The 12032-nt window shown below is 37.1% G+C and overlaps 1 protein-coding gene across 1 annotated transcript; it reads left to right on the forward strand.

Annotated features, from left to right (window-relative positions):
- Positions 1-5269: 5269 nt before the first annotated feature.
- Positions 5270-8734, forward strand: LOC133293259 (aspartyl protease AED3-like). The gene is made up of 3 exons (XM_061491797.1): positions 5270-5752; positions 6672-7146; positions 8360-8734. The coding sequence occupies exons 1-3, from the start codon at positions 5285-5287 to the stop codon at positions 8719-8721; spliced, it is 1305 nt and encodes a 434-aa protein (XP_061347781.1). The 5' UTR covers positions 5270-5284; the 3' UTR covers positions 8722-8734.
- Positions 8735-12032: the final 3298 nt, after the last annotated feature.

Here is a 12032-nt window from a genome sequence, read left to right on the forward strand (position 1 = left end):
AAATTTGAGTTCCTTCAATAGTTGTTTTAACCAGATAAGTTCACAGGTGGTTGTGGCCATGGAGCGATATTCTGCTTCAGCACTTGATCTGGCAACTACACTTTGTTTCTTGCTTTTCCAAGAAACCAAGTTACCTCCAAGGAATACATAATACCCAGATGTGGATCTTCTATCACTAGGAGAACCTGCCCAATCAGCATCTGAGTCTCCCTCAACTTTGGTATGACCTTTGTTTTTATAGAGGAGACCTTTACCTGGTGCATTCTTGATGTACTTGAGGATACGGATCACTGCATTCCAATGATCTTCACAAGGAGAATTCAAGAACTGACTTACTACACTGACTGCAAATGAGATATCTGGTCGAGTAACTGTAAGATAGTTCAGCTTCCCAATCAATCTTCTATACCTTTCTGGATATGAAAATAGCTCCCCCTGATTTGGCATAAGCTTGACATTTGGATCCATGGGGGTATTGACGGGCTTAGCATTCAACAAAGTTGTCTCCTCTAAAATGTCCATAGCATATTTCCTCTGGGATATCACAATACCATCCTTGGATTGAGCCACTTCAATTCCCAAGAAATATCGTAGTCTTCCGAGATCCTTTGTCTGAAAATGATGATTGAGATGTTGTTTTAACTAAGTAATGCCTTGATGGTCATCACCTATAATGACAATGTCATCAACATATACCACCAAATAAATAGATCCAGAGTCTGAGTGGCGATAAAAGACTGAGTGATCAGCCGCACTCCGAGTCATACCAAACTGTTGGACAATGGTGCTAAACCTCTCAAACCAAGCTCGTGGAGACTGTTTGAGACCATACAAAGATTTGCGGAGTCGACAAACTAGACTGGACTCCCCCTGAGCAACAAATCCAGGAGGTTGCTCCATATAAACTTCTCCCGCAAGATCACCATTGAGGAAAGCATTTTTGACATCCAATTGATAAATGGGCCAGTGACGGATAGCAGCCATAGTAATAAAGAGGCGAACAGATGCCATTTTTGCCACAGGGGAAAATGTATCCCTATAATCTTCACCAAACACCTGAGTATATCCCTTGGCCACCAAACGTGCTTTGAGACGATCCACCTGTCCATCAGGACCAACCTTGACAGTAAATATCCATCTACATCCAACAACAGATTTTTCAGAGGGAAGAGGAACCAGATCCCAAGTACCACTACCATGAAGTGCACACATCTCGTCAATCATAGCTTGTCACCATCCGGGATGGGATAATGCCTCACCTGTAGTCTTAGGAACAGATACAGAAGACAAAGAAGAAAGACAAGAAAAATGTGATGGAGAAAGGCGATGATAACTCATATTTATTGAATACCTGGGTGGAGAACGAATATTACGAGTACCTTTTCGGAGAACAATGGGTAGGTCAATGTCGGAGGGCGGGACCGAAGCCGCAGGAGTTGATGACGGCAGATCTGAGTCCATAGGAACCTCATCAATGTCTTGGGGTATGGGTGGATGTGACCGACGGTGATAAACCTGGAGAGGAGGATCTGGTGCTGGGACATATGGAGAAGTGACAGTAGGTGGTGGTGGTGTGGAATCTGGTGCAGGCGGTGGTGGTGTGGAATCTGGTGCCGGAACATATTGAATTGGAACATAGGGTAAAGGTAACTGAGTATCAACAGAATCATCGGGAACGGAGGTGGAGCCAAAAAATGGCACAGACTCAAAGAAAGTAACATCTTCCGACACAAAAGAGCGATGGAGACTGGGAGAGTAACACCGATAACCTTTTTGTGTCCGGGTGTAACCGAGGAACACACATTTGTGGGATTTGGCAGACAACTTGTCACGATTGGGACCGAGTTCATGGACAAAACAAGTAGAACCAAAAATACGAAGGGGTAAGGAATGTAAAGGCTGATGAGGAAATAAGATAGAGTATGGTACCTGGTTACCAAGGACAAAGGAAGGCATTCGATTAATGAGACAGCATGCGGTGAGAACAGCATCACCCCAAAAATTGGTAGGAACATGCCCATGGATTAAGAGTGTCCGAGCTGTTTCAATAAGATAACGATTTTTTCTTTCAGCAACCCCGTTTTGTTGGGGGGTGTGCGCACATGATGTGTGGTGAAGAATGCCGTGAGAGGCCATGAATGATTGAAATGGTTGAGACAAATACTCACGAGCATTATCATTACGAAAAGTGCATATAGGAATACCAAATTGAGTAAGAATTTCATGATAAAACGTCTGAAATATGGAGAACAACTGAGAGCGGTTTTTCAGTAAAAATAACCAAGTGTTTCTAGAATAATCGTCAATAAAGGTAACAAAATATCTATAACCCCGAGTTGATTCAGTACGACTGGGTCCCCAAACATCAGAGTGAACCAAACTAAAAGGAGAGGAGGCACGACGATTGACTCTGTTAGGAAAAGAACTGCGAGTATATTTCCTGAATTGACATAATTCACATTGCAAAGTAGACAGCTTGGACAAACGTGGCACCATCTTCTGGAGCTTTGCAAGACTAGGATGACCCAACTGAGCGTGAATAGTGAGAGGAGAATCTAATACAGAATGAGCATGAGAGGAGCTGGAGAGCAGGTAAAGGCCATTGGACTCAAATCCGCCGCCAATTGTCCTCCTCAAATTTTGATCCTGTAAAACAACAGAATTTTGGGTAAAAGAAATGAGACAATCAAGAGAACGTATTAAGCTAATGGAAAGGAGATTAAATGGTGAACCAGGGACATAGAGGACATTATCAATAGTAATGGAGGGAAAAAGATGTACTGTTCCAATCCCATGAGACTGAACCTGGGAACCATTAGCCATAGTGACAGCAGGAAAATAACCAGAGGTAGAAAGAGAGGAAAATAAAGATTTATTACCAGAAATATGATCAGAGGCACCAGAATCAAGAACCCAATGACCAAATGATGAACTTTGAGTGAAACCAGCAACGCTATTACCTGTATGCACAACAGTAGCAGTGGAACCAGTGATCGTGAGCCGAGAAATATCTTGAGGAAGGATAAATGAGCTAGAATCAACCATGGATCAAGAACAATTCGCTGAAACAAAGATGTCGTGAATAGTAATGGAAAGAGGAGAAATGCTTCGGAAGGGCCGCAACGGACTCGAAACCACAAGGTAAGGATCGATCTGAACACGGAAGGAAAGGGTGATCTTGACGATGGAAGCCGAGCGTATGTTTCACGCACGTGAGGGTGCTTCAGTGGGAATTTAGGAGCGGGCCTTGGACAGAAAGAACCGCCTCCTTGTGACGATCACAACTGTGGGTGGCTCGCCGAAAAAAGTGCTTGAAAAGTGATCGGTGGTGGCGGTCAACGGCAGTCAAATGGTGGTCCACGGCGCTGGCAACCTCTGATGACAGTGGGTCTTGCAGCGTTGGGTAGATCGGCTTCTTCTGAGTCCGTTGATGTACTTTTTGATCAAAATGGTCGCCGGAAAAATTTTCTGGTGGAGGACGGTGGTGGCAGACGGTGGTCGGAAACTGACGATGGTGACAGTTTCCGGAAAGATTTTTACTCGGTAGACAGTAGGTCTACCGGAAAGATGCGGATCTTATTAGGCTCCGATACCATGTTGAATATCAAGAATAATGAGATTTATAAGTAATCCGTATGTCTCAACTACACAGCGGAGAGTCTATTATATAACTCAAAAGAAAGAAAATACAAAGAGATATACATGATGTGGGACTTCTATACTACTATTCTAAACTATTATTTACAACAACTATATTAAATATCTCTAACATATTTAATTTTATTGAGTTAATTTGGTTCCAAGGGAATTATAATTTTGGCACCAGGACTTGAGGTTTGGGTTCATTTTGCCACGTAGGGTTCATGACCCTAGGCATCACTTTAGCCCTCTTTTGTTACTAAATACTTTAGAATATACCATGATTTATGTCTCCCTAATATAGTAAATAGAGTATATTCTCACGCCTTCCAGAGCATATGTTGGTCGGACCAGATTTATAGTAAAATCCACGCCACATAAAGTGGAATTAACTTTTGTAACAATTCAGTGCATACTATGTAGTGATGGATAAAGAGGTGTATACCATTTTTATTATTATAAAGTTTATTATAGAGGTTTCAAGTTGAACTTCTGACCCATTTACCTTGAATAGTAGTTATTTGTGAAATGATTTGTAATTGTACTCATAAACAAAAAATGAAGCAATCTAGCAAGCACCTTTATTTCCAAGATTAGATCATCAACATTAGCAAAATTAATTAAGAGATTGGCTTCCTCTCAAACAGTTACAATCTGCTGTGAAACTAATGATAGATTTTCTAAAGTGTGTTTAAAGAAGCAAATCTTCTACTGTTAATAGCATTAGTGCAAAAAGCATGGTGCATTATGGTACTTCCACAGTCCCACATTTGCGTCATTGTTTGAGCACTCCATCATAACCATTCCACGAGGCATAATAACACTTTAACCCATAAAATGTCAATTGTATATCTTTATCAATGTCTCTTCTTTTGCATCCTCGAAACTGCAAGCAAATTCCTTCACTATCATTTAGAAGACAGAGATAACCAATGTGAGCCCCCAAATGATTCTGCACTACTATTAGAAAACATATCATTGAGTTTGAGGCATGTATTCTACTATTCAATATTCATGCTTTAGCCTTATACTAGCCCACAACTCAACTCTTTTTCTTTAGTGCAAACTCATGCAATATATAATCATTTTTCACCCAAAATACATGTCTATGAAACTATATAATATATAATTGTAGCTTCCAAGTTGAATTTGTCACAGGAGAATGGACTACAGGTTGTTATCACCTACCGACTCCTTTTTGTCACCCCACTACACTAGTACCTCAGAGTGACCCATACCCTTATAGTTATACCCTTCCTCAACTATATCCCCCAAAAGTATCTTTCAACCCAAAAAAAATAGGAAAAAAAATAAATTCCCATAAAGCTTAATTGTTTCACTTTTTTTTAATTAATCCAACCCTAATTATTTTTTTTTGAGAGGAGTTGACTTCTCATGGTATCCCTACAAATTCTAACTCTTTCAGTTGGTTATAAAATTAATTTGGAGTGCAGGGACGAATTAAGAATGAAAATATTTAAACTCCTTCCAAAAGTAACATGCGAAGATCGAATTAAAACTATTTTCTTTTCACTTACTCAACTCCCTTAGAATAATTTAACTACCATTGTTTGATATTGTTTCCCTATATATAAAGAGTACTCAGTCTTCATTTCAATGCACCATAATCTCAACCTTAACAACCATGAAAATCCCACTTTTACTCACTCCTTTGGCTCTCTTCCTCCTCTTCTCCCTAGTCCAAGGTCTCAACCCCAAATGTGATGACAAGGACCATGGCTCAACCCTCCAAGTGTTCCATATCTTCAGTCCTTGTTCCCCATTCAGGCCATCAAAGCCAATGTCATGGGAAGAGAGTGTCCTAGAGCTGCAAGCCAAGGACCAAGCCAGGATGCAATACCTGTCTAGCTTGGTTGCTAGGAAATCAGTTGTGCCAATTGCCTCAGGAAGGCAAATTATACAGAGCCCAACATACATAGTGAAGGCCAAGATTGGTACCCCATCTCAGACCCTTCTCATGGCCATGGACACTAGTAATGATGCTGCTTGGGTCCCTTGCACTGCTTGTGTTGGTTGCTCATCAACCACCTTTGCTCCTGCTAAGTCCACCACTTTCAGGAACCTTCCCTGTGGTGCTCCTCAATGCAAGCAGGTTATCATCAAATTATATCTCTTGGAACATCTTTTTCATCTTTCCTACTTCTTTTCCCTCTTTATTAACTAATGATAGTGATTTGAGATTTGCAAATTATTTGAATTGCATAATTAGTAATATTTGAGGTTGTTAAAAAAGAGAGTAAATAATGTTACCTAGAAAACTATTAGTTTCTTGTTTTCATGATACAGAACTATATATAGAAAATAATATTGAAGGGCATCATGTAATGTCTCCATTAGACCACTACAATAACCATATATGTAATGGATGTAGCTGAATATAACTAACATTTACAACAACTCTGTAAATAATATCTGATACAGATCAAAAACAAAATATTTGATAGAAGACTTTAAACAATAATTATTTCCAAATACATTTCTTATGTCGTAGAAGATAAATTTATCTCTTATATATATATAAAAATGTATAAGACTCATATTTTTCTTTCTCTCTTCTCCTAACATGGGTTCACATTTATCTCAATTTCTCTTTCTCTTTCTCTCTTTATCTCCCTATACTTTTATATATATAAAAGATAAAAATTTATTTTTTATGAGAAATATTAAACTTATGTATAGTACAACATAATGTTGGTTCTGTGCAAAAACCATTATTCATAATTGTTTGTAAAGATCCAACAGAATAACTTGCTTGGACAACCCCACCACTTGTCACAGTTGGAACATGGAAGGTTCCACGCGCCGCTTTTCGCGTGGGCTTGACTTGCACATGTCCAATCCAAAAAACTCAAAAGCTTCTTTCATCCTAGTCGGTGACTTAACTTTAGCAGGCAAAAGTTCACGTGACTTGCAAGCTACTTATCATTATTATTAATATTTTTCTTCTTAGGGTGAGAAATAGCAACAGCTCTCATTTCTCAATGTTGTTGTATGCTTTTGAAAATTTTCAGGTAACCAACCCCACTTGCGGTGGAAGCGCGTGCACTTTCAACTTCACCTACGGCAGCTCCACCGTGGCAGCTAACCTGGTCCAAGACACATTGACCCTAGCCACTGACCCAGTTCCAGCCTACACCTTTGGGTGCATTCAGAAGACAACAGGGAACTCGGTACCCCCACAGGGGCTATTAGGCCTGGGCCGAGGCCCATTGTCTCTTTTGGCCCAAACCCAAAAGCTCTACCAATCCACATTCTCTTACTGCTTGCCCAGCTTCAAATCCCTCAACTTCACTGGCTCGCTGAGACTTGGGCCTGTGGCCCAGCCCAAGAGAATCAAGTTTACCCCTCTTCTCAAAAACCCTAGAAGATCATCACTCTACTATGTTAACTTGGTTGCTATTAGGGTTGGCCGGAGAATTGTCGATATCCCTCCGGCGGCATTGGCGTTCAACCCAACTACCGGCGCAGGCACCATTTTTGATTCTGGTAATGTCTTGACATATTCTATTTGTGAAGTACATTTTATTTTACTTTTAAATAGGTCAAATATAAATTTTTATTATCATTCATTAAAGTGGGGTTATGAGACTTCAACTTTGGACATGCATTTTAAATAGCGGAAAATATTTCTGATTTTCTGCAATATATATATATATATATATATGGGATAGGATCCGTTTACAATTTTTTTTTTGCAAATTGCACTAAGTACGACCAGTCGTACACTGCATGATTAAAGTATGACCAATCATACTTAGTGTGGTTTGTAAGAGTTGGTAAACAAAAATATTTGTAAATATAACCTGCCCTTATATATATATATATATATATATATATATATATATATATATATATATATATATATATATATATATATATATAAAAAATTTGAAATTAGACACCTCATATGAGAGACGTTAGATCAAAAAATATCAATGGTATCACGTGCTTACAAATCAGAGTCGTTGATATTTTTTTATATAACGGCTCTCAGATAAGGTATCAAACTTTAAATTTGACACCGGTGTCAAAAGATCCTATCCCTATTTATATATATATATATATATATATATATATATATATATATATATATTGACAACATTTACATAAAAGTGAATTAGTAGATTATGAATAAAAGAGATTAGTACAATTCATTATGAGAGGGTGTGATATATTAATATTTTCTGCAATAAAAATAAAAATAATAAACCCTTTTAAATAAATTGAAAATGCCAACACTTTTTTAATTAATTATTATGCTTGATCATGTGTCATGAAATTATCGTATGCTTTTTTTTATCTAGTTTTATTTTATATATATGTATCCTCACATGAAGACAAAAATGAGGTCAAGTTGAAAACAAAACTTGAGTCAAAATTCAAGTAATTGGACCATGCATCACTTTCATACGTGGTCCACAAGTGTTGTTAGTAAAATCACCGCCAATTTTTTAGATTGAGATCAAATACAATAATAGTCACCCCACAATTTTATTTCTTTTTAGTTTTGTAAAAAAAAAAATGAGAATCATGATGTCAAAAAGAAAGGGGAAAAACTGAAGCACATATCAATAATGGTAATTAAAGAAATCATTATAATTGATATCAAAAAGAGAAATTATTATAATTATGTTACCACAATAAAAATTTCACTAATGCTTTTGTATTTTAATTGGATTTTCATGTTAAATACTACCAGGTACGGTATTCACTCGGCTAGTTGAACCGGCTTACATAGCCGTCCGAAATGAGTTCCGTCGACGAGTTGGCCGGAAACTCACCGTGACAACCCTAGGAGGGTTTGACACATGCTACACTGTCCCAATAGTTGCACCCATAATAACATTCATGTTCTCTGGCTTGAATGTAACACTCCCACCGGAAAACATCCTCATACACAGCACCGCCGGCAGCATCACGTGCTTGGCCATGGCGGCAGCGGCGCCAGATAACGTGAGCTCGGTGTTGAACGTGATAGCCAATATGCAACAACAAAACCACCGTGTGCTTTACGACGTGCCCAACTCGAGGCTTGGCGTTGCTCGTGAGCTTTGCACCTAATAAATTAATGGTTCTTGGTCAAGAATTTTCTTGACTTGTGGGCACAATAAAGTTGTCAAATTGGCATTACAGGTTATTTGGGTATTGGTATTTTATCTGTTTTTTATGGGTTGGGTTTTGGAATTGCTAAGATTTTATTGCTAACTATATAGTAGAAGATAGTGAGCTACCATGTTTAAGGAATTACATTTTGAGTTTCGAAGTTTGAAGCTATATTTGTAGCTTTGTAATGGTGTGTCACGGGTTTATATTTCTTTAGCTATCCCTCATGTCGTTTATTAAAGTTGATTGAATTGATAAGACATTACATTATCGTACAAGTTCACGGGTTACACCATTGTACTATTAGAAGAAAACAAACGGTGCTGTCGGTGCAATTTTTTATGAAAAAATATGTACCATTTTAAAATATATAAATGAGGTTTGCATTTATCATTTAACATGATCACAAAATGTTTTTTTACACATATAACATTTTGTGGGACTCGCATGTTTTGAAGAGAAAAAAATACGGCATGTAAAATGAATCTATATAACATAACACAATCATTTTTCTTACAACATAACTCTTATAAAACCCTATATAAATTTAAATCGTTTTAAGAGAGATAAATATAAAAAGATAAAATTCATACTTTTATTTTTTATTTTTAGTAGGACTTACACCTATATATATATATATATATATATATATATATATATATGTGTAGGGTTTTATAATTCTCATTCAACATGAGAATTCAAATTTTCCTACACACCCTTCGATTTTCGTGCTGACATGGATCCTACATATAATTTTTTCTAACACATGGATCCCACATGTTTTTTATCTCTACAACATGATAATTGAATTCTCATTCAACATAAGAAAATCAAACCTATATATATATATATATATATATATATATATATATATATATATATATATATATATATATATATATATATATATATCGTAAAAACATTTAAATTTATATCTTTTAAAAAATACACATTTTTTTTTTATTTATATAGTAAATTCTTTACCGGTGGTCAGTGGTCACCATACTATTCTGGGCATATACCTGGATAGGCCAACTAAATTTAGGCTCAAAGGACTAAGCTCACTTGATAACGACTAGCGTGTTAACGGGTCGAGCTGAGCCGAGCTGAGCTTTGATTTTAAAAGGTTAAGGTTGTGTTTAAATGTGTCGGTCTTACCAAGCCTGTTACCTGTTATGAATATATTATCGATATGTGGCCTGTCTTATTTACAAAAAAAGAGAGAGCCTGATTTAGCCTGTTAAAAAAAATAAGACAACAAAAATTTATTCAAACAGAATATACAATCAACAAGACTATTAATTCCATAAATATTCATATATTCAATGTATATTCAAATAACATAATATAAAATAAAATCATTCAAAAAATTTATTTAACTAATAAAATAGGGATGAAATAGATTGAGAGGAGAGAGAGCTATTACAAAATGTATAAGAAATATAAATAAAAATTAATATACGAGGCCAGCTTGAGAGGCTCCAAGGCCGAGCTTTTGAATTGGGGACTGAGGTCTTTTTACTAAACGAGTTTTTATACAAGTCCAAGTCTTATTCCAACAATCAATATTAAGCATGTAAGTTCAAGCTTTCACGAGCCGAGCCAAAGACCTGGCTCGTTTATCACCCAATGAGAACCTAATGGCCTCTCCACCGAACAACACTGTGAGATTATACTCGTGATCCTTTCTCATTCTCTGATATCCACTATTACCCCTGGGTGAATTGTACTAAGCCCACTATCACCATAATAACTGCACCCAGGGCTTATATAAATGCATCTACGGTTTTCAAGGGAGGACACTTCATACGCGATGCATTCTACCTTACTCACCAAGCCTTACTCCGTTCATTGTATCATACACTTAGCCAAATAACATTGCAATCACCATACTCAGAGCATTCATCATTACCCTCGATCGGTATTAACATTATATTGTAAATTGGTGTTCACTCCGAACATATACATGTACTGAATTTTAAATGAAACAATCTTCTATTTTATCTTTAAAGCTTTCGTTCAAAAAAAAAATAAAGAGGTTACATTTATAATTTCATCTCATATTTGTTTTGCGCAATTAGGTATATTTCTAGTTGTTTTGTTCATAGTTAATTGAATTAATGAAACGTTAGATTATCGTACGAGGTCTTGGGTTATATTATTGTCATATCAAAAAATTATAAGATTCACCGTTTACGTTATGCATATTTTTTAATTGAATTTGTAGACAACAACCATCCATCCAAGATTGTGTCTTGGGCAATTCCCTCCAAAATCCACCACCGATCGACCACTCCCCCTCCAAAAAAGAAAAAGGGAAAAAGAACACGAATTAATTAAAGTATTCTAACGAATACAAACTTTCCTCTCCTTGCTCTGCAATCTAAATCTACCATGGTTGACATAAATATCAAAAAATTCCATTAAACTTATATGCACCCGTTGTTATTCAAGTGTGATGAGTCTCACATTAGTTAGTAATAGATTAAGTGAAGTGGATATAAGTGGAAGGACCCATAAACCCAATGCTTTAAGATTTTGGATTGAGACGTAGTGTCGGATCCACTTTGTATAGTTGGTCAAGTCTTAATTCATTGATGATACTCCTCTGCCATAAGATTCCCATGGACCCATCTGCCAATGGTATCAGAGCCAGGTTGGGCTTAAGTTAGCCATATATTTGTTAGGTATGACTCATACTTCGCATATTGATGAGAGCCCTTATCGGAACCTCCTCGACGTGGGAGCGGGGCCCCGGGGAGGCCTGCCCCTTGACCCCGTAAAAGCCTGGTACTGTTGTGGACTTCTGAGTTATTTTAATTTTATTTTTTCTTAGTAGTTTGGGCTTGGGCCATGAGTAGCTGTTGTTAGGGTTTACTAAATCTTGTTTATATTTCCTTGTAAAACAAGTGACTTGTAACGAGTTGCAGTAAGGTGAACATAGTACAGACAAGTTAGACGTAGCTTACATTGGGTGAATCAGGATATAAATCACTGTATCAAATCTCTCTTCCCTTTATCTTTTGTTTTTCGATTTATGTGAGTGTCGATTTCCAATAATGTTTAGCTAGGAGGCAGGTTGAGTACTTTGGCCCTGGGAACTAAGTTGAGGAGGAGTGTACCAATGGTGAGTTTCACACTTGAAGGGGAGAATGTTGAGATATTCAAGTGTGATGAGTCTCACATTGGTTGGTAATAAGCTAAGTGAAATGCATATAAGTGGATGGACTTATGAACCCCATGCCTTAAGATTTTGGGTTTAAACATGG

This window comes from Gastrolobium bilobum, unplaced genomic scaffold (genome assembly GCF_033153095.1).
Source record: "Gastrolobium bilobum isolate Gb01-03AN ecotype WA unplaced genomic scaffold, APGP_CSIRO_Gbil_v1 utg13931, whole genome shotgun sequence".
Classification (NCBI taxonomy): domain Eukaryota; kingdom Viridiplantae; phylum Streptophyta; class Magnoliopsida; order Fabales; family Fabaceae; genus Gastrolobium; species Gastrolobium bilobum.